This window comes from Nyctibius grandis, assembly GCF_013368605.1.
Source record: "Nyctibius grandis isolate bNycGra1 chromosome W unlocalized genomic scaffold, bNycGra1.pri SUPER_W_unloc_2, whole genome shotgun sequence".
Lineage (NCBI taxonomy): Eukaryota > Metazoa > Chordata > Aves > Nyctibiiformes > Nyctibiidae > Nyctibius > Nyctibius grandis.
The window spans coordinates 5749894-5773803 of record NW_027167473.1 but is presented as its reverse complement, the minus strand read 5'-3'; the positions used below and the strand labels follow the sequence as shown (position 1 = coordinate 5773803).

Here is a 23910-nt window from a genome sequence, read left to right as displayed (position 1 = left end):
GTATTTAGCTCTTAGCACTTTGTATTTTGTCAAATAAATGTGATTTTATTTCCCGTGGATCAACTTAAAGGATTGGAATCTAAAATTAGATGGGGTTGGAAAACGTAAGCCTCTTGGTGAATATCTATTAGAGTTATCAAAAAGAAGGATGGAAGAAACCCAATGAGCTTGTTAAGTTTCATCTCCCTCTTCCAGGCAACTAAAGGACCACTGAAATTTTGGTTGGCAGTTATGGATGCAGCAGAGCTGAGTAACTCGTTGGCTATAAAAAGAAGAAAGAAGTTTTTCCAGTTTTCTGCAGAAATTCTCATTCCTTTTAAATTCTTCCATGGAGACTTTGAAAAGACCTCTCCTAAATCATATTTCCTCATTTAACTGCCTGCCATGTCAATCAGTTGAGCAGTTTTCCAACTGGTAACTGGGTGCATTCTGGTCTCACTTAACCTTTAAAACAGATTTTAAACCCTAACCAAGTAGCAGGCTGGCTGTGTCAACAGTACAGATATGTTGGTTGTATTTTGTGTAGACATGAGTAACTTTTAATCAGCTTGCATACCAGGTTATAATGCATCTGCAAGCAGCGTGGAAACAGATGTGGTTCCAGAGAGCTGGGAAGATGCCAAAGCAGCTGCCTGGAATTGGGACTGTGCTGTTAAACTTGGTGTGTCCATCACACTTCTGAATTAGCTGGTAGCCTTTTCTGACTACTGGTGCGAGTTAAGAGCAGATGTGTGTAGCTGTCTAAGTAGAAACCACCTCGGTAAACAAATCTCTGAACTCGCCAACACCACAGAATCACAGAATCACTCAGGTTGGAAGAGACCTCTGGGATCATCGAGTCCAACCATTGCCCTCACACCACCATGGCAACTAGACCATGGCACTAAGTGCCATGTCCAGGCTTTTCTTAAACCCCTCCAGAGATGGTGACTCCACCACCTCCCTGGGCAGCCCCTTCCAATGGCTAATGACCCTTGCTGAGAAGAAATGCTTCCTAATATCCAACCTGAACCTCCCCTGGCCAAGCTTGAGGCTGTGTCCTCTTGTCCTATCGCTAGTTGCCTGGGAGAAGAGGCCGACTCCCACTGCGCTACAACCTCCCTTCAGGTAGTTGTAGACTGCATTAAGGTCACCTCTGAGCCTCCTCTTCTCCAGCCTAAACAACCCCATCTCCCTCAACCGTTCCTCGTAGCTCAGACCCTCCAGACCCTTCCCCAGCTTGGTCGCCCTCCTCTGCACTCGCTCCAACACCTCAACATCTCTCTTGAAGTGCTGGGCCCACAACTGGACACAGGGTTCAAGGTGCGGCCTCACCAGTGCCAGAATCATTGTCCTTTCTTCTGTGTGTCCAGTCAAGTACATCATTCTGTTGACACCTCCAGTATTTTCAATACTCTGTAAACAGTAAATGGCAGATGCAATTGGAGGTTCTTGATGGATTCATTTATGTATAAATCAGTCACCCTCCAAGAACTTTTGAATGCTAAGGGCATATGTGCTTTTCACAGAATCACAGAACCAATCAGGTTGGAAGAGCCCTCTGGGCTCATCGAGTCCAACCATTGCCCTGACACCACCATGGCAACTAGACCACGGCACTAAGTGCCATGGCCAGGCTTTTCTTCAACACCTCCAGAGATGGTGACTCCACCGCCTCCTTTTCTTTTAAAAATAATAGAACTGGAATGGATTCCTTTCTAGCAAAAATTTCCTCTGGGCTTCCATTGCTTGAGCAACTGCAAATAGACTTTTATTTATCTGAGGGAAGGCAACAGCTCACAATATGTTTGTAGTTGGTGGTTCTTGCAATAGAGAGGCTAATCTATCATTTCTTTGTTGTCTGAATGAGAAATAAGAGTTGCTGAGGAGATTGTGCTTTTCCAGAGATTACGGGTTAGATTATGGTTCACCATTAGTCACAAATAGCTTTTCTTGGACAAGAAACAATTGTGGAGGAAGCAATATTTTATAATTCTCCAAACAAAGAACTTGAGAAACACAGCTGTAGTACAGCTCTGCCCTTATGGAGTTTCAGAACAACAAGGAAGTGAAAATTCTGCTCCACCCTGCGGACCTTGGCATTGCGTTCCTGTGCTGCCTCCTCTCTCACAGGAAAAAAACAGGGTTGCCCTTAGGATAGTAAGTTTGAGTGATAAGGGACACATTTCTTGCTCAGCAGGAGGTTATTGTGTAAGAGATCACTTTTGGCATAATGCATATTGATTAATTTCCTAGGAAATGGAGCACTTGGCTGCTGGGCCTCTCTGAAGCCAGAACACTCAAACATCTGTAAATGAAGGATCCAGGTTTTAGGCTCTTTTCAGCGTGTGTTTCCTAACCACTACTTCAAGCAAAACTGAAATAAAGCCATTTTCCATCCTCCAGCAGGATGAATACCCATAACTACTGATGAATCCTCAGAATGATTATTCATTTTGCATGAGTAATGAAATTTCACATCATAACAATGATGAATCTTGAAATCTGGTTCTTCTCTCTTTCCTTCCTATCCTGGTCCCATCAGGATTCTCGTTGCTGAATAACAGGGTCTCATGTTTGCAAATGTTTCATTCCTGGAGGCATGAATCTTGCTTTTCTGGCTGTACCGGTGCGTTCTCAGCAGGAGGAATGAAGATTGGGCTGTATCAGCATGCCCTGTGCTTCAGGGATTATGGTACTCTCCAGGGTACTCACTCACAGAATCACAAAATCAATGAGGTTGGAAGAGCCCTCTGGGATCATCGAGTCCAACCATTGCCCTGACACCACCATGGCAACTAGACCATGGCACTAAGTGCCATGTCCAGGCTTTTCTTAAGCCCCTCCAGAGATGGTGACTCCACCACCTCCCTGGGCAGCCCCTTCCAATGGCTAATGACCCTTGCTGAGAAGAAATGCTTCCTGATGTCCAACCTGAACCTCCCCTGGCCAAGCTTGAGGCTGTGTCCTCTTGTCCTAGTGCTAGTTGCCTGGGAGAAGAAGCCGACTCCCACTGCGCTACAACCTCCCTTCAGGTAGTTGTAGACTGCACTAAGGTCACCTCTGAGCCTCCTCTTCTCCAGGCTAAACACCCCCAGCTCCCTCAGCTGTTCCTCATAGCTCAGACCCTCCAGACCCTTCACCAGCTTGGTTGCCCTCCTCTGGACTCGCTCCAACACCTCAACATCTTTCTTGAAGTGCGGGTCTGGTCCAGCTCAGAATCTTCTGTAAGTCCCAGGAAAAGACACAGAGGTTCAGAGTGAACTTGTAAGAACCCATAAAGGGTTGGAGAACAAACTTTGTGATAAAACTCTAGGAATGTGATTCATTTCTCATGAAGAGCAAAAAATAGTGACTCGTGCAGTCTCAAAGGAGATCTGGGGAGATGAAAATTTGGAGCACAATCATTGTAGTTTGCAAATAATTATATATAATGGTGCTGGAAGCTTTCTGCTAGGAATCTGCTTCGCTTCAGTCTTGTTTTCACAGGTGGGTCTAAGTGCCAAGTGCTTTTTCTACCTGACATTGATGCCAAAGTCAGTTGAGGTGTTGACAGTTGTATAGACTATTTCCTGCATTCGAAATTAGTGCTTAAAGAGCTGAGTGAGTACTGGTGGACTGCTACAAGACATCCAGAGTGCTTTCCTGGGGTGGGGGCTTAGGAGTGAATGACTGGAGGTACTAAATATTTAACATTTAACAAGATAAAAGAGGTGCTTGAAAGTCAACTAACAACGTAGCTCAAACCAAGGTTGAGATGTTGAAAAGGAGCCAGGAGTCAGTTTACAGGAAGCATTTGAAGTTTTTAAGTGGTTCTAGTAAAATGAGACACAAGTGGCAACAGGTATTTTTAAAAAGCTGTCAAGAACATGGTTTGCAAAGAAGTTGAAGAGCTTAGGTGATCTGTGTGGGCTTTCTAAGCTGCTTAGGTGACAAATATGTCCTGTGGTCCAGAGGAGAGCACTTAAAAAGTAGATCTTTATAAAATCTCTCAGGTAACACAAGTATCATTCAACCTACTGATTTATACAGCTGTAGGACGTGTTGTGGAGACTATTGCATTTTGCTTAGCATAACTACAGGTTTTATTTCCAATCAGTAGTATACTCAATGCTAAGGTACATGTTCTTTATTGCTTTTTTCTTTGCCATTACTACCTCTGCAACTGAAAAAATGTGGGTTTTTTTTCTGAATAAGAGTCACTGGTGTAAAGTGCTGCAGTTATGATGCAGTGTAACTAGCAGGTTCTCCAGAAGATGAAAGAGGATGCTCTACTTGTTTCACTTCCAGTTTCAGACCAGAATGTGACATCCGAAAGCCCTGTCTTAAACTGAGGCTTTGGGGCACCCAGTTGCAACAAAGAATTTCCTAGGAGTGAGAATAAGTGTTCATCTAGGGTTTTTTGTCTCAGGTTTTGGAGGCAGGAAAAGAAATAGATTTGTTTTTTCCCTCCCCATTATTCTGTGGAAGAATAGAACTATTTCTGGATGCTCCTTCCACATGAAATTGCATAGCTATGATCTTATTATGTTCTTACTTATGTGCTTACTATGTTCTTATCTTATTATTTGTTAAATGTAGCTTCCCGTGGAATGGAAATCAACTTTTTAACTAGCTTTCATCACCATCTTGCTAAATAGAAAAGGCCGATTTTAAAGAGTAGGTGTGGCCAATCTGCAGCCCAGAACTCCAGGATGAATCTTCAGAGCAGTAGGATAGGAGTGAGTAGGGAAATCTGTATCATTACCCAAAAAATCTTTTTTTCATTATTTCTAATGAGCAATCTTTGTTTTCTCTTTTTCAGCTTTTCTGGGAGAAGAGGCTACAAGGCCTCAGCGCGTCGGATGTCAGCGAACAAATCATAAAATCCATGGAGCTACCTAAAGGTCTTCAAGGTATTGTGTTCACTTCCTGCAGTTGCTTCAGATCCACCAAGTTATTTGTGCTTAAAACAGACACAGAATCACAGAATCACAGAATCAATGAGGTTGGAAGAGCCCTCTGGGCTCATCAAGTCCAACCATTGCCCTGACACCACCATGGCAACTAGACCATGGCACTAAGTGCCATGTCCAGCCTTTTCTTAAACCCCTTCAGAGATGGTGACTCCCCCGCCTCCCTGGGCAGCCCCTTCCAATGCCTAATGACCCTTGCTGAGAAGAAATGCTTCCTAATGGCCAACCTGACCCTCCCCTGGCCAAGCCTGAGGCTGTGTCCTCTTGTCCTAGCGCTAGTTGCCTGGGAGTTACCAACTGAGAAGAGCTCTGCCCCTGGAAGTTGCATATGAAATGTGAGTAGTAACTATTGAGTTATCTTTCTTTTAGGAGTTGGCCCAGGAAACAACGACGATACCCTGTTATCAGCTGTTGCTAGTGCTTTGCACACCAGTTCGGCACCTATCACGGGGCAGCTCTCTGCAGCCGTTGAGAAGAACCCGGCCGTCTGGCTTAATACATCTCAACCCCTCTGCAAAGCTTTCATAGTCACAGATGATGACATTAGGTAAGTTGTATAAAGTCTTTGAAAAAAATGAAAAGCAAATTCAATTGAAGTAGAATCACAGAATCAACCAGGTTGGAAGAGCCCTCTGGGATCATCGAGTCCAACCATTGCCCTGACACCACCATGGCAACTAGACCAGGGCACTAAGTGCCATGGCCAGGCTTTTCTTAAACACATCCACAGATGGTGACTCCACCACCTCCCTGAGCAACCCCTTCCAATGGCTAATGACCCTTGCTGAGAAGAAATGCTTCCTAATGTCCAACCTGAACCTCCCCTGACCAAGCTTGAGGCTGTGTCCTCTTATCCTATTGCTAGTTGCCTGGGAGAAGAGGCTGACTCCCACTGCGCTACAACCTCCCTTCAGGTAGTTGTAGACTGCACTAAGGTCACCTCTGAGCCTCCTCTTCTCCAGGCTAAACACCCCCAGCTCCCTCAGCCGTTCCTCGTAGCTCAGACCCTCCAGACCCTTCCCCAGCTTGGTCGCCCTCCTCTGGACTTGCTCCAACACCTCAACATCTTCCTTGAAGTGCGGGGTCCACAACTGGACACAGGATTCAAGGTGCGGCCTCACCAGTGCCGAGTACAGAGGGACCATCACTTCCCCAGACCGGCTGGCTACACTATTCCTAAGAGAGGCCAGGATGCCATTGGCCTTCTTGGCCACCTGGGCACACTGCTGGCTCATGTTTAGCCGCCTGTCCATCAGCACCCCCAGGTCTCTTTCCGCCGGGCCGCTTTCTAACCACTCTTCCCCCAGCCTGTAGCGCTGCAGGGGGTTGTTGTGGCCCAAGTGTAAGACCCGGCACTTGTTCTTGTTGAACCTCATGCCGTTGGTCTCGGCCCATCTATCCAACCTGTCCAGATCCCTCTGTAGGGCCTTCCTACCCTCCAGCAGATCGACACTCCCACCCAGCTTGGTGTCATCTGCAAATTCACTGAGGGTGCACTCAATCCCTACGTCTAGATCATCTATAAGGATATAGAACAGCACCGGCCCCAGAACTGAGCCCTGGGGAACACCACTAGGTTGACAGAGATAGTCCAGTGGGATACTGCTCCATTAAGTTTCTGGTTGCTCTTTTCAAGTATCTAATCTGAGAGTGGAAGTTCATATGTCACATTCAATCCGTCTCGGTATGAGGGCAAGTAAACTGTGCGCACTAAACCAGAGAGGTTTCTGGCTCAGTGCTCTCAGTTTTAGTGCCAAGCCCTGGCTGTGTATGTGCCGAGGTAATGAACTAGTCAATAAGGGTTTAGAGAGGCAGTCGATGCCCCAAGCCTGTCAGTGTTTGAGAGACATTTGGACAATGCCCTTAAAAACATGCCTTAACTTTTACTAAGCCCTGGAGGAGTCAGGTAGTTGGACTACTAATCATTGTAGGTCCCTTCCAACTGGAACTATTCTATCATATTCTGTTCTAAGTTAAAATAGGAGTTGAGAAACCAGTCCTGAATCATTGTTTATGCAAGTGTTATGCTTCCAGCCTACTTGTCTACTTGAAGGATTGACATTTCTGCCTCTTCTTCCCTTCTCTCCCTTCAGGAAACAAGAAGAGCGAGTGCAACAAGTGCGTAAAAAACTGGAGGAAGCACTAATGGCAGACATTTTGTCGCGAGCGGCCGATACGACAAAAGATATAGATGTAGAAATGGATAATGGAGATGAAGCATAAAAAGAAATCAGGTGAGTCAGATCTCCTGGAGGCACGCTCTGAGATTTACCTCTCTCAGCAGCTGGCACTCAGTGGTCATCCAGTGGACGGTAGCATATCACGCACAAGCGGTCCTGCTTTCTCCCTGCACATATGTTAGCAGACATGCACTGTAGCAACAGAACACTGGATGGTTTTGCATATATAGACATGATGACCCTCACATTAAATTCTACACAGATCACCAGGGAGGAAAAAACGGTGGTTTTAATCCTTTATGGCGAAGATCCAGTCTCTAGAAACCATTGCAGATACATTTTCTGGCACTTGATCTGAAACTGGGGTAAAGCAATCACAGAATCAATGAGGTTGGAAGAGCCCTCTGGGCTCATCAAGTCCAACCATTGCCCTGACACCACCATGGCAACTAGACCAGGGCACTAAGTGCCATGTCCAGGCTTTTCTTCAACACCTCCAGAGATGGTGACTCCACCACCTCCCTGGGCAGCCCCTTCCAATGGCTAATGACCCTTGCTGAGCAGAAATGCTTCCTCATGTCCAACCTGAACCTCCCCTGGCCAAGCTTGAGGCTGTGTCCTCTTGTCCTATCGCTAGTTGCCTGGGAGAAGAGGCCGCCTCCCACTTCACTACAACCTCCCATCAGGTAGTTGTAGACTGCACTAAGGTCACCTCTGAGCCTCCTCTTCTCCAGGCTAAACAACCCCAGCTCCCTCAGCCGTTCCTCGTAGCTCAGACCCTCCAGACCCTTCACCAGCTTGGTCGCCCTCCTCTGCACTCGCTCCAACACCTCAACATCTTTCTTGAAGTGCGGGGCCCACAACTGGACACAGGATTCCAGGTGTGGCCTCACCAGTGCCCAGTACAGAGGGACCATCACTTCCCCAGACCGGCTGGCTACACTGTTCCTAAGAGAGGCCAGGATGCCATTGGCCTTCTTGGCCACCTGGGCACACTGCTGGCTTATGTTTAGCCATCTGTCCATCAGCACCCCCAGGGCTCTTTCTGCCATGAGCAAGTTGGATTAGTTAATATAAAATAGGTTGAAAATGCAAGATTTTTTTTCCTTTATCCAGACTAATGTTCCAGTGTGATCTTTTTATATTGAGAAACTTTTTATGTACGCATTATTTAAAAAACAATCATTCAGAAAGTGATTGATTTGCTCTTAATGTGGACCTGAAACACAGCTGTAACTGCCCCACCAAAGTCATTCTCATTGGTGCAACCATCAGCCTTCGCTTTGCCAAAAGGGTTTTTTTCTTTCTCTTCTACAGGTACTTTTAACTGACTTGTCCCAGGAGGAACTTCCTAAAAGACAGAGGCACTTTTCTCCTTCGGTCTTTCGTGATAAGAAGAAATGGACCCATGCACATTTATATAGCTTTCTAATAGCATTAAAACCAATGCCTTTTTTAGACTCCTATTTTTGATGTATATATCTTATTTGAAAAGCAACTTTATTTTGTGTCCTATGACTTAAAAAGTCCTTTTTTAAGTATCGAACGTTTACCCTTAATCTAAAGCTGAGCTTTTGATGCCAGGTTGCAAACCTACTGGAATTATATTGCCTGTACTAAATATTTGTTTTTTTCCTGTGGTTTTTAGTAAGGATGGATCAGGAGAACAGAATGATTTCCCAATGAAAAAATTATTGTGACTCTGTATATAAACAGATTTTTATACCTATGGGTGAAACCACCTGCACATTCTTCCGTCATCACTGTAAAGAGAAATAAATGATTATATTCCAAGCAGCTGAAAACTTGTTGTGTTGTGGATAGAGTAAGCAAAGAATATATTCTTATATTTCAGCGTTCCCTTGGCCAGATACTGGGTAGACTGGGCAAGGTGTGTATCAACAAGTCTTTGCCCAGAGCACTGCCTCAGGAAATCTGTCTGAACTGGGGAGCAGCTGTGGATTTTCCAGCCTAGGTGAAGCACAATTGCATGTTTCCTCTGAGAAAGACGACTGCTAAAAATAAGTAGCCAGGATGACTTTACAGAGGTCAAAGTGAGACTGTAAAGTGTCTTCAGTGCAGAATGCAGCGGGTGCCAAAACTGGGGCTTGTTTCTCCAAAGCAGTTAGGACATCGGGATGGCCTACAGCACTGCAAAGATCTTTATGAGGTGAGTTGGCTCTTGTAGAGTTAAGAAAACTCAGAAATAATCAAAAAACTGAGCAAGTTTGCTTAAATTCCTTGGAGACTTAAAGACTAAATCACCTGGCAGGTCAGAGTAGTTCCAAGGTTGGAATAACATCTGCTTCTCCATGACTAGTAGACGTCGTACTGCTCTGCAGACCATGGTGGGAGAGGTTTTCTATCACCTGCAGCATCCCTCTTCTGCCCACACAGTACTGATGACCAGCGGGAGAGCGGAGTGATCTACTACAGGATTTCCTGGGGTAGGTGCAGACTGGGAATCAAGGCAAATTATTTCAGAAGTAGGTTCCTTCAGTGTCTAATTGGGCAGAATAAAAGAGAATAATGGATCTGGTCTTCTCCTGCCTGGTCACACCGACCTGTAGCTCCTATGAAATGTTGCTGCACTATCTAACGTGTTGTTTTATTTATTGCTGATGTCTCTTAGCACTTTTTCAGTGAGTAACCACCAATCCTAAATGTAGCTGAAAAGCCTTGGGCGAAGAAAATGCTTCTCTCTTTTAATGAAAAGATGTTCTCCGTCAAAACGAGAAAGCTTTGTATTAAAACCCGAGAAGTTTCCAAAGTTTGGACTCAAGTTTGACAGAAGAATTTCCACGAATGCTTTTATCACCTTTGTGTCAAACGTGGTTCTGATGGAAGCCTGCCTTTCACCTTTCTTTCACAGTAAGATGGTATTTTGGTACTAAAAAGATGGATATTAATTTTTCATCTTGTTTCCTGGGAGAGAGAGAAATAACTCTAGAAAAAACTTGAGTTAAAGGCATTTACCTCTGAAAAAGTAGTGATTGGACCTGTTCTGCCTGCTGTGCTAACTCCAGCAGTCTGTCACTGCAGGAGAGAGGATGGGACAAGGCTTTTCAGGTGCCTTGTCCACCTCCCTGCTGCTGCCAGCAAGCTGGTTTCCCTACCTCCCTGGTAGAGTGCCTCACCATAGTCCAACTGAACTTGAATTTGTCATTAACAACCTTCATCATTCTCTTATACCCTTGAAAAAGTAGCTTATTAATAATTTTGGCTGCTGTTTTAGTACTCTAGTTTAGCTTTATACGGGCACAAATAAGTTTGACAAGTGATCTATAAGCTGCAGTTGTGTAAAGCTCTGAGTGTGCTTTTTCATCTAGAAGCAGGTGTCAAGAAAACACGACTGATTCAGTTCCTGCTGGAAGGATTTGTTCTGATTTGAAGAACTCTGCAAGTTTTCTGTCCCTACCCCGAGGTCTCCATGTCGAGCTCTCCCTACCTCTCTGCCACAACGCCCAGAAAGGAAAGAAGTGATCAGGCTACCCGCAAACTTCTGCCAGCCCTTGGCACGTGAGTGATTGCATCTCTGTGCAAGCAGAGTTTTCCTCCCAGAGCATTACACCTGCTGCATACACATCACAACACCCATTTCTGATTTGCTTTCCGGCAGGGATGTGTTCACGTGCTGCTTTATGTTGAATTTTTTGGTGATAAATATGATTTGCAAATCATGTATGTTATTTGGTTGCTCCAGTTCCTTAAAAGATGAGTCAGTTGCCTTAGTCAGTGGGATTCCTCCTCCTGTCTCTTCCCTGGTCCTCATCAAGGACGGCTTTGTAAAGTAAACCATCACAGAATCCCAGAATCAACCAGGTTGGAAGAGCCCTCTGGGCTCATCGAGTCCAACCATTGCCCTGACACCACCATGGCAACTAGACCAGGGCACTAAGTGCCATGTCCAGGCTTTTCCTAAACACCTCCAGAGATGGTGACTCCACCACCTCCCTGGGCAGCCCCTTCCAATGGCTAATGAGCCTTGCTGAGAAGAAATGCTTCCTAATGTCCAACCTGAACCTCTCCTGGTGAAGCCTGAGGCTGTGTCCTCTTGTCCTATCGCTGGTTGCCTGGGAGAAGAGGCCGACTCCCACTCCACTACAACCTCCCTTCAGGTAGTTGTAGACTGCACTAAGGTCACCTCTGAGCCTCCTGTTCTCCAGGCTAAACAACCCCAGAACCCCTGTTTGCCAGGAGCAGACCATATTGATTCACTGGGCACACCTAAAGAGACATTAAGGTCACCTTTAAATCTGAAGCAGCCTCTCTTATACAACCAAAACAAAATCAGATATATTGTGTAAGTAGTTCTTTGCGTTCTCAGGTAGAATTATTTCTCAGGCAGCAAAATGCTCACTTCTCCCTTCTCCTTCCTCTGTGATTTGGCTGGAGATGAAGCCCAAAAGTCAACTTGAGAGAAGCCGTGGTGCAGAATGCATCACCACCTTCTAGGAGCAAGATGCGCTGGGTTGGTGGAGCAAATGCCACTGATGCTGTGTGCCCCTGCGGACCCCTTGGAGCAGCAGCAGGATCGTTACAAAGGGATGCAGGAGATGTTTTGACGTGTGAGTACGCATCGTCTTTCACATCGTGTTATCTTTTGAGGCAGTGCTTAAAAATAACGCAACGGTCTTTTGGGGGTGCTAAAATTCTCTGCTAAAATACACCTCAATGAAACGAGCAGCTGTGTTTTCACTGACTTGAGAAGAACCTAGGTGCACGCTTTCATTTTTATATCTACACCGGAAAGATTGGCTTTTTCCTAGCTTTTATGTCCAAAGTTTAATGACTTCTCCACTAAAGCTGAGCTCGCTTCATTGATGCGTCGCTGGTTGCATCTTCAGTGCGCTTCCAGCGTTAGTAACTTTGTTCAGGTACTTCATGCAGCTTTGGATGAGAGCTCCAGCGTCGCTGTTAAAATCCACACTCGTGTGTTAGTCCTGAAATCAATTCACAGAATCAACCAGGTTGGAAGAGCCCTCTGGGCTCATCGAGTCCAACCATTGCCCTGACACCACCATGGCAACTAGACCAGGGCACTAAGTGCCATGTCCAGGCTTTTCTTCAACACCTCCAGAGATGGTGACTCCACCACCTCCCTGAGCAGCCCCTTCCAATGGCTAATGACCCTTGCTGAGAAGAAATGCTTCCTAATGTCCAACCTGACCCTCCCCTGGCCAAGCTTGAGGCTGTGTCCTCTTGTCCTAGTGCTAGTTGCCCAGGAGAAGATGACTGTCCCTTACACATTTCCCATTTGTGCCCCAAAAGGCACAAGTACCACCCTGCCTGCGCTGTCCCAGGCTCCCAGACCCACTGCCCGAAGCCTCAGTGGGGGAGAGAGGCTGGGCAGCAGGCGAGGGGCAGCAGAAGGTGCAAAGGGGCATCTTCCCCCTCTCCATCCCCCTCAATCCCTTCCCTTCACCGGGGAACCCGCTGCACCGGGCGCTGCCGGTGGCAGCAATTGGGGCCGGAGCCTCTAGAGGTCGGTGCAGCTCAAGTGATGGGCTTGGCTGCTCTCTGCATCCCTGCCTGCATCCCTGCATCCCTGCCTGCATCCCCACATCCCTGCCTGCACCCCTGCCTGCATCCCCACATCCCTGCCCACATCCCGGCATCCCATACAGGAGGGAGGGAGGATGGTGAGTAGATGGTCAGATGTGCCAAAGGCTTCAACTCTGGGCTTAAATCTCCCTATTCTGCTGAAATTCCACTTGGCCTTTCGGAGAATTTGATGCAAAGTACATTGAGGTCTAAAAATAGAAATGTTTGGAGAAATATAAGGCTTTAAAGTTTTAAATCGAGCTGCATCCCGCACCTCGCACGGCCTCTCCTTCCTTCCCAGGGCTCCCTGCTAGCCAGGGACAGAGGAGGCCGATGCAAACAGCCATAAACATGTCATTATTTGCACATTAAACCCTAACTATAATACTAATAAAATGGAACAATTAGCATTCAAACCCAGAGCCTGCTCATGCAACTGCCTGGCGACTTACGCCATGAATATGGAACAGGACGGGTGGGATTTGGGCAGAGTTTGATCCTTTCGTCGGCTCCTTCGCCCCTACAACACATCTGTGCTTCTGCAGGGGTTGTTTTTACTTCGGCTTTTTACTTTGCAGGGAGCTGCAGGAATCTGAGGGTCCTGCCAGTCAATATTCAATGATCTGCTGAGGTTTTCAGGAGCTCGGCTGCACCTGAGCCGACAACACCCAAGTAACTGGTGCAGTGTCTGACACTCGCTGTATTTTCAAGGGTAGGTGCATAATATTTACTGCTGCCCAAAGTCTTCATGACCTATGAGGAACAGCTGAGGGAGCTGGGGGTGTTTAGCCTGGAGAAGAGGAGGCTCAGAGGTGACCTTAGTGCAGTCTACAACTACCTGAAGGGAAGTTGTAGCGCAGTGGGAGTTGGCCTCTTCTCCCAGGCAACTAGTGATAGGACAAGAGGACACAGCCTCAAGCTTGGCCAGGGGAGGTTCAGGTTGGCCATTAGGAAGCATTTCTTCTCAGCAAGGCTCATTAGCCATTGGAAGGGGCTGCCCAGGGAGGTGGTGGTGGAGTCCCCATCTCTGGATGTGTTTAAGAAAAGCCTGGCCATGGCACTTAGTGCCCTGGTCTAGTTGCCATGGTGGTGTCAGGGCAATGGTTGGACTCGATGATCCCAGAGGGCTCTTCCAACCTCATTGATTCTGTGATTCTTCAAAGAGATTTACCTGCTCAGTGGATAAACTGAAAAATTAGTAGACCCACAATGAAAACATATTTTTCTTGCTTGAAAAATTAAACGTTCTGCTCCAAAACATTTTGTTTCCAGGTGGTTTTGCTCTTTACAAAGTTTAACCAAGCTAAATTAAAAGATGAAATCTCTTCTGAATGAAGATTTAGAATATTTGGTTAAAAATATCACAATGAATTATGCAGTATCTCCAAATTTCTCTTCTCTTTTACCCAATGATATTTATCCCATTCTAATCACATTCACAGATTCCGTCACCCTAAACCTGCATGTGAAAGACTCTTCTGGTTTGTTTTTTTTTCCAGTACCTAAATGACTTTCTGTGCTTCTGGTGATGGTTTCTCATAAACAAAAGATTTCTACTCTAGAAATATTGGGGGCTTTTTTTTCCTGTTTAAAAGTACTATTTTCTGTTCCATTATTCTGTTTTAATTTTACGGTGCTTAACCTTACATAAAACTTCCAGCAGCAATTACCTCTTTGCCTTCCCACAAACGTTATGAACTCATTCACAGAATCACAGAATCAACCAAGTTGGAAGAGCCCTCTGGGCTCATCGAGTCCAACCATTGCCCTCACACCACCATGGCAACTAGACCAGGGCACTAAGTGCCATGTCCAGTCTTTTCTTAAACCCCTCCAGAGATGGGGACTCCACCACCTCCCTGGGCAGCCCCTTCCAATGGCTAATGACCCTTGCTGAGAAGAAATGCTTCCTGATGTCCAACCTGAACCTCCCCTGGCCAAGCTTGAGGCTATGTCCTCTTGTCCTATCGCTGGTTGCCTGGGAGAAGAGGCCGACTCCCACTCCACTACAACCTCCCTTCAGGTAGTTGTAGACTGCACTAAGGTCACCTCTGAGCCTCCTCTTCTCCAGGCTAAACACCCCCAGCTCCCTCAGCCGTTCCTCATAGGTCAGACACATTCTGTAGGTGCTTTGCTCCGCGGTGTCCATCTGTCCTGCCTCTGCCTTCACATCCTCCCCTTGCCTTCATCCCAGCACTGCTCACGCTGCCCAAGAAAAGCCTTCGCCTGCTCCCTGATATTCGTTCCACTCTAGTAAAATGCTCTTTTTAAAAAGATGACTGCACTGAGCAGAGATAATACCAGCAAATTCCTCAGGTATAGATAAGGCTGTTAGAAATATGGGAACTCAATCAGTTTGGGATTAGGCAGCAATATGCATTCGCTTGGATGGCTGCAGCGGGAGATTATTTGAGGTAGAAAACCCTATCGCATTACCCACGTTAAACGGCGAGATCCCGCTGATGTTTTGCAGGTTTCGATGCCTCTGAGAAGGTCGGAGTGCTGAAAAGAATTTAAAAGGGTGTTTGCCTGCTCCCCTGTCCCCACACCCTGCTCCTTCCTGCACCCACACTCCTTCTCCCAGGCAACTAGCGATAGGACAAGAGGACAAAGCCTGATGTTTCTCCAGGGGAGGTTCAGGTTGGACATTAGGAAGCATTTCTTCTCAGCAAGGGTCATTAGACGTTGGAAAGGGCTGCCCAGGATGGTGGTGGGGTCACCATCTCTGGAGGGGTTTAAGAAAAGCCTGGAGATGGCACTTAGTGCCCTGGTCTAGTTGCCATGGTGGTGTCAGGGCAATGGTTGGACTCGATGAGCCCAGAGGGCTCTTCCAACCTGGTTGATTATGTGATTCTGTGTCAAGCCCAGCTTAGCCAGAAATGCTGTGCACCTTCTTCCAACGACCTGAGGAATGAGGAATTTGTTCCCACGCTCTATCCTGCAGATGGAATAATGTTTCCTGCAGTGTAAAATGATATAAAACAAATTTCTGATTCATGTGCAGCTCAGCAAATAACCTTTATTAATCTCAGGTTTTCTTCATCTGTTTTATAAATTAAAAATAATAAAGAGTCTTCTGAAAGGTTTCCAGGGGTTTGATGAAAAAAAAATGTTTCTGCACACACATAAACGTGTCATTTTCAAAATTATATTTTACATCATAATCCTACAAAAATTGCATTCACTCTTATTGATTAAGCAACTATAAAAGCAACTATAGATTATAAAAACTCTATAGGATTTTCCCCTCCAAATAAATGTTTCACATTACTCTGTGCTGGCAACAAAGAGTGTCTAATGACATGAGCATAACTGAGCACTGAGCAAACAAACATCAGGTTCATACCAAAGATAATTTATTATATTAATTACATCTTGCTTGAAACTCCTAGAATGAGAGATATTGGAAAAAGTTATTGTCCTTGGAAATGTAAAACATTGACAATATTGATTAATTTTAAGTGTGGTGATAAAAATTCTGCTGGAATAACTTTTTGGGAATAATTAGTCCATCACAAGCACAGCCAAGTCTTTCTAGGGTGTTATTGAATTTCTTTGCCAAGCACCACGCCAGTCAGGGGCACAACACGGCCGCAGGCTGGTGGTACCCAAAAGGGCTGGTAGGTTTGCCCAGATGTCTCTGTTGGATGATGGAGCTGTTGGAGCGAGTCCAGAGGAGGCCACGAAGATGCTCAGAGGGCTGGAGCACCTCTGCTCTGGAGACAGGCTGAGAGAGCTGGGGCTGTTCAGCCTGGAGAAGAGAAGGCTCCAGGGAGACCTTCTAGCACCTTCCAGTGCCTGAAGAGGCTACAGGAAAGCTGGAGAGGGGCTTTTTACAAGGTCATGGAGTGACAGGACGAGGGGAAACGGTTTTAAACTGAAAGAGGGGAGATTGAGATGAGATATTGGGAAGAAACTCTTTGCTGTGAGGGTGGTGAGACCCTGGCCCAGGTTGCCCAGAGAAGCTGTGGCTGCCCCCTCCCTGGCAGTGTTCAAGGCCAGGTTGGATGGTGCTTGGAGCAACCTGGTCTAGTGGAAGGTGTCCCTGCGCGTGGCAGGGAGTTGGAACTGGATGATCTTTAAGGTCCCTTCCAACCCAAACCATTCTATGATTCTATGATTCTAAAACAATTAAATAACCAGAAAAGACAGTTATGGGCCACTGTGGTGATATGAGACAGGTTAAGAGATGCCAGGAAGCAAGAAGGCACCATAAGACTAGTTCTTGCTAAGCTGATAACTCTTGCCATTTAGCAGAAGCTGCCAGAGTTTCTGCGTTGTGACACGTGGAATTGGGGACCATAAAAGTGCCAGAGATTTGGAATCTTTATGAAAACAGTGTGATGCTCAATCATCCCTCGAACTGCCGATCCCTGGATTTGAGGATGTAAATCTGAGGAGCTTTCCTGCACGCTGCCTCCTCTGGAAACCTTTGAGAAGGGGTCACCATTGACAGGAGGAGGCAAGTGCTCAGATTTCCCCCTGAGATGAATGTCAATACAATCATTCAGAGACTAAAATCTGTCCCGACACAGGAATGAATACTTCTGTTTTAAGCCTCATTCACAGAGAATAAGTACGGTCACTGGTGAAGGGTCTGGAGGGTCTGAGCTACGAGGAACGGCTGAGGGAGCTGGGGGTGTTTAGCCTGGAGAAGAGGAGGCTCAGAGGTGACCTTAGTGCAGTCTACAACTACCTGAAGGGAGGTTGTAGCAGAGTGGGAGTTGGCCTCTTCTCCCAGGCAACCAGTGACAGGACAAGAGGACACAGCCTCAAGCTTGGCCAGGGGAGGTTCAGGTTGGCCATTAGGAAGCATTTCTTCTCAGCAAGGGTCATTAGCCATTGGAAGGGGCTGCCCAGGGAGGTGGGGGAGTCCCCATCTCTGGAGGTGTTTAAGAAAAGACTGGACATGGCGCTCTTTTTTTTTCCTGACAATGACAACATCTTATTCCTCCAGCACTCACAGCCTGATTTTACCCTTTGATGCATTTTCCAGAGTGGACCCGTGCGTGTGTGTGTGAGGCATCTGCGTTCTTACATCCTCTTAAAAGTAACACTTTCCCGCAGTGCCATCTCACCTTGAGTTTTCTGAGGTCAAATCCAGCAGCAATATCCACAGTGCCATTCGCTGACAGTCTCTTCACAGCCATCCAAGGGGTGAAGCTGTCCCTAAATGAGGGAGTGTGAAGAAGTGTGAGAGCATTTTATTAACGAGTCTTCAGATTTCTTGTTCTTTGCAATTTTATGCCTGGAGTTCATGACCAGGGAAGTTATGGGGCAATAACTATGGATTTATTAAAAGTGAAACGAGCTTGTGCAGTGGACTTGTTTTACGGTATAGCTTAGGGACAGGAGAACCTTATAACTTTATAAGATTGTAGGCGTTAAAGTGCTTTAGAACTTTCCTGAAAGTTTTACCCTTTCATAAAAGGAAAGAAGGGAATGGAAAAAGTTTCTTTACAGAAACACGAGTGTCTAACTGAAGAGCTGGGCATGTCCCAGCTGTTTAAAGAGAAAAGAAAGAAGAGAAACAGAGAGCAAAGGTGGTGTCTGGAAGGGGAACAAGATTAGTCCCTTTCTCATCTCCTTTGCCTATGGATGTTCTGCTGCTCCTGCAGTGGGATCTTGGACATCATCCAGCTGGATGTTAAAGTCGTTTGTAATGAAAAGCCCGTAGAGATGGCAGGCTGTCAGGCCATCGTCTGATTTATAGGATTGAGTCCTCTATTGTATTTTAGAGCTACATCCAGCCCTGTTAGAATACCCCACCCCACCACTCTTATATCTACTCCTCTTCAAGCAATTATTCATAATCACATACATCCATGAGAAACTTTGCCCTCTAAGTATAGCCCAAGTGTCTGTTCTCTTACTTCACCCCCATTTGTAACAGCTAAATGCTTTAGACTTTTCTCACCACAACCTTCACTCCCAGTTCCTGGATTCCTCTTGAGTCCTCCGTGTGCCATCAGACCACGTTACCGAATTTGTCATGTTTGATTTCCGTACTAGCGTTTGCCAACTTTCCTTCTGTTGCTGGCAGCCTTTCCTTGCGATCCATCTCTGAAATGGATCCCTGTTCACCATGGGGAACGGACCCATTCAGTTTTGATCAGTGCTAAAAAAAAAAAAGACTTTGGGCAATGTGTTTTGGTGCCTGATCCTGCTCTGATACTTTAGTGGCTTCAAAGGGAACTGTGCGAGTGTTTAGTTTCCCTCAAATGTTGGTTGGAGGGCAACCAAGCTGGTGAAGGGTCTGGAGGGTCACAGAATCACAGAATCAACCAGGTTGGAAGAGACCTCTGGCATCATCGAGTCCAACCATTGCCCTGACACCACCATGGCAACTAGACCACGGCACTAAGTGCCATGGCCAGGCTTTTCTTAATCACCTTCAGAGATGGTGACTCCACCACCTCCCTGGGCAGCCCCTTCCAATGGCTAATGACCCTTGCTGAGAAGAAATGCTTCCTAATGGGCAACCTGAACCTCCCCTGGCCAAACTTGATGCTGTGTCCTCTTGTCCTATCGCTAGTTGCCTGGGAGAAGAGGCCGACTCCCACTCCACTACAACCTCCCTTCAGGTAGTTGTAGACTGCACTAAGGTCACCTCTGAGCCTCCTCTTCTCCAGGCTAAACACCCCCAGCTCCCTCAGCCGTTCCTCGTAGCTCAGACCCTCCAGACCCTTCACACCATTCAATCGACTCTCAAAATAGTCACTTGTTCTTGCAAATTGTGACCCAGGTCAGCTGCCCCAGCTGCTGATGTGGAAATTCTGACTTCTTGTACATCTGTTCTTCTTTTCACCAGCTCAAATATATTCCTTTCGCTGTTAACGTTCACTATTGTCAGCAACGGAGGAAAACCTTGCTTTGAATGATTTATTTATATCCATTTGTTCTTGTTATTTGTGTGACTGGGTTTGAAATATTTTTCCTACCAGCAAAAGCAGTTTATGCTGCAGCTTCCAGACTTAGATGATATTTTGATGGACAGCCAAGCACTTATTTTCAAAAGACACGAGTTATAAAATGATGAGCAGCACAATTTGCAGTTAGAGGGAGAGAGATGCGTTTTCTTCCCCAGAAAACAAGCCTGGGGAGAAGGAAGATTTGAGCTAAACTAGGATAAGGGATTTTTTTTGAATGAGAAGCCTTACCAAGAAGAAACGGAAAAAAATGAGAAGGAGAAAAAAAGAAGTAGGAAACAAAAGCAGAGGCGTGTGTGTAAGGATTAGAAGAAATACCTGGAAGCACAAAGCAAACTTCATGTCGAAAAGGAGGAGCTGTGGGCAGTGCAAAGCAGAGATTTGTGAAGGCCCCTGATGGTGATTGGCTGTCTTTGAAGTGACGATGATCAGCTTGGGCAAAGGCTGCACTAAGGTCACCTCTGAGCCTCCTCTTCTCCAGGCTAAACACCCCCAGCTCCCTCAGCTGTTCCTTGTGGGTCAGACCCTCCAGACCCTTCACCAGCTTGGTCGCCCTCCTCTGGACTTGCTCCAACACCTCAACATCTCTCTGGAAGTTCGGGGCCCACAACTGGACACAGGATTCAAGGTGCGGCCTCACCAGTGCCCAGTACAGAGGGACCACCACTTCCCCAGACCGGCTGGCTACACTATTCCTAAGAGAGGCCAGGATGCCATTGGCCTTCTTGGCCACCTGGGCACACTGCTGGCTCATGTTCAGCCGCCTGTCCATCAGCACCCCCAGGGCTCTTTCCACCGGGCCGCTTTCCAACCACTCTTCCCCCAGCCTGGAGCGCTGCAGGGGGTTGTTGTGGCCCAAGTGTAAGACCCGGCACTTGTTCTTGTTGAACCTCACGCCGTTGGTCTCGGCCCATCTATCCAACCTGTCCAAATCCCTCTGTAGGGCCTTCCTACCCTCCAGCAGATCGACACTCCCACCCAGCTTGGGGTCATCTGCAAATTTGCTGAGGGTGCACTCAATCCCTACGTCTAGATCATCTGTGACAAATGACTTGGTAGCATTTAACAGCAGCCTTGAATTGGCTTCATATATAGCATGATTTTATAATGATTTTATCCTTTCTAAGTGGACACAGATTCGACAGCGATCACAGGGGAGCATCTGAGGGGCTTGGGGCGAGATGTGGAATATTCAGTTTAATTACATTTGTTCACTCCCATGAAGGCAGTGGGAGCTAAGTACCTCTTACACGCTTCAGGAACTTTCCTTCATTAAGACGTGCAACTTCGTGAGGATGCTCTGGGATTACAGAACTACAGTGCAAGTAAGAACTGGGGCAAGGATCATTAATAGAAGATATTTTCAATAATTTCTACTTAAAGACAAGCCTAAACAATAAATGAAAGGCGTGAGACGTAGTCACAGTAATTCACTTCATATCCCCTGTGTTTTTGTGGCTTCCTCAAGGCTTCTTAATTGTTCTGGTATTGAAGAGCAATGATTAGCAAAGTCTCCTTAGCACAGAGGAGTGTAGTATTTCACAATGAGCCAGTTCTGCAAATTAATGCTTTTAGTCCACGTCAGGAATCTAACCACCACGGTCTGACTGCAGGAAAGGTGGTGGAGTCACCATCTCTGGAGGTGTTTAAGACTGGTCATGGCACTTAGTGCCATGGTCTAGTTGCCATCGTGGTGTCAGGGCAATGGTTGGACTCGATGATCCCAGAGGGCTCTTCCAACCTAACTCTCCTCATGCAAAGGGAGCCCTGCTCTTATTTGTCTTTACTCTTTTTAAAACCTTATCATAAATTCTCTTAAAAAACAATGTCCCCCCTCAAAGAAAATAACTCTTCTACCCCCACCAACCCATGACATTAAAGTACTTCAAGGTGCTTCTTTCATGAGATGGATTTACTGCAGTGTCGCCCTCGTATTGCCTGTTCTATTCCTGTCACGTGTTAATGTTCAATCCTAGGGCTTTGAAAACAAAATGATTTACGTTGCTTACTCAACACCTGGTTTGCACAGTGTATTACTCAATATATTGTTCTGATCATTTATACTTTGACTTGTATTTGCTTTATATTAATAACTTCCGAGCAGTCTGTTGTTTTAAAAAATGATGCAGTTCCAAGCTTCTCCATAGCTTATAGTTGTCGAGCCTAAATTCAGCACTAAGGTTAGTGTTTAAAAAAAGAAAAATATCTATTTCAGTTTGAGTTCCTAAGCCAGACGTGACTTTACAAATCATGTTCAGACTCGGTGAAAATGCATTACTTGTAAACTCACCGGTACATCATACTCTTCACCTGCACTTCTTGTTCCATCCTTCTTTGTGCTACGCTGGATGCTGTGCTCTGAGCTGTAAAAATTGATGCCCCAGTCAACAAATCAATATGTTGATTTCCATCTTCCCTTGTGCACCTTCAGCAACGTCTGCTGCAAATTAGAGCTCTCCCCAGCCTTTCTTTTGAGTACCTGGTATTTTCCCCCTGACTGACACCTCTCCTCGTGCTGCATGCTTGTGCTGGAGCAATCTTCAATTCCTTTTCTCTGCAGCGTGTACAGTGAGAGGCAAGGAGGATGTTGCAAAGGGCACGGCTGCCAAAGTGAGAACAAAAATTCCAAAGCTTTTTATCTTGTTTAGTTTTTTCGAGCTTTCTTTAATACTCCCTGGGCTGTGTATCAATGTAGTTTGATTCTCCGTATCCAGTTGTGGGCCCCACACTTCAAGAGAGATGTTGAGGTGTTGGAGCAAGTCCAGAGGAGGGCGACCAAGCTGGTGAAGGGTCTGGAGGGTCTGAGCTACGAGGAACGGCTGAGGGAGCTGGGGGTGTTTAGCCTGGAGAAGAGGAGGCTCAGAGGTGACCTTAGTGCAGTCTACAACTACCTGAAGGGAGGTTGTAGCGCAGTGGGAGTCGGCCTCTTCTCCCAGGCAACCAGCGATAGGACAAGAGGACACAGCCTCAAGCTTGGCCAGGGGAGGGTCAGGTTGGCCATTAGGAAGCATTTCTTCTCAGCAAGGGTCATTAGCCATTGGAAGGGGCTGCCCAGGGAGGTGGTGGAGTCCCCATCTCTGGAGGTGTTTAAGAAGACTGGACATGGGACTTAGTGCCATGGTCTAGTTGCCATGGTGGTGTCAGGGCAATGGTTGGACTTGATGAGCCCAGAGGGCTCTTCCAACCTCATTGATTCTGTGATTCTGTAACTGTGGAAGCTTGGAGAAGATGGTTTCCGTTGAGCAAGGCCATGTGAAGACTTCTCCATTTTCTCCCAAAACTTAATGTCAGACTGAGACCCTCGAAGAACAGTCTAAAACTCTCCCTGTTAATGTTTTCTACTGTCCTCATTCCCATCGGTCTGGCAGAAGTCACCATTTTTCACCATTTACATATAAACCTTATTTCTAATTTCAAATAATGTAACTTTCAAGTCCATTTATTTTGTATGATATATTAAGAAAGTACATCAGTATCACCAAACTAATTATCATAAGCAAATGACTTGTCATAAAATTAATGTACCTAGTGAAAAAGTTAATAGTTATTATTTGAATTCTTGATTCCTCTTCTTTGCCTGTAATTACTTCCAGATATGTGAATGAATACGATTAATATGGAAAAGTGAAAATGAAATAATTTGTTTCAGATTTTTTCCTACACAACAACCCTTTGTCCTGCAATCTTTATTCTAAGAGAAAGGACTGCCGGAGATCCAATTTTTGTAATTAAATATTTCTTTTTCTTTTTCAGCTGGACATTTAGAAATCTAATTTAAAACCCCACTAAAAAATTGCATCTTTTAATAACTAATAAAGTTCCTTGGAAAGAAGTCCTTTGAAGAAAGAATTTTAATGGGAGGGGATGTTTAAAATATTGTGGTGAGTATGTTGAAAATGTTGGGGTCTATTATTTTTGACAACTTATTTTTTTATCCAGAGTTAAAGAAAATTATTGTTCTTGCCACGTTCATAAAATAAACCAGATAAATAACTAAAAATGTATTTTCCCAGCTAATTTATTATAATTTTTGCTTTACTCTGTATTTCCTCTTAAGAACCCAAATTCATTATTCCTCTTTCTTTTTTTTTTTAACAGTTAACACATGGCACCTTGACGTCAAGAATCATTAGTGCAAGGGATGAGTATCAACCCCATGGATACTCTTTGCAGAAAGGCTGGATGTAACTTCTTTCCAACATGCAGGATACTTAATTTTCCGTCAAATTGTGTGTGTGTAGATAATCCTTCACAGCAAGTTCTTGAGAGAAAATTGCCACATCCTCCCATACAGAAAAAAACCTGTTCTCCTTCAAAGAACTT

General features: G+C 45.7%; 1 protein-coding gene across 1 annotated transcript in view; it reads left to right on the top strand.

Annotated features, from left to right (window-relative positions):
• Positions 1-8911, top strand: part of MBD2 (methyl-CpG binding domain protein 2) — a 32991-nt gene extending 24080 nt beyond the window's left edge. Inside the window, exons 4-7 of the mRNA XM_068424434.1 lie at positions 4784-4874; positions 5304-5481; positions 7028-7168; positions 8432-8911. Coding sequence (XP_068280535.1) covers positions 4784-4874; positions 5304-5481; positions 7028-7157 — 399 coding nt within the window. The 3' untranslated portion in view covers positions 7158-7168; positions 8432-8911. The remainder of the gene's footprint in view (positions 1-4783; positions 4875-5303; positions 5482-7027; positions 7169-8431) is intronic.
• The last annotated feature ends 14999 nt before the right edge of the window (positions 8912-23910 follow it).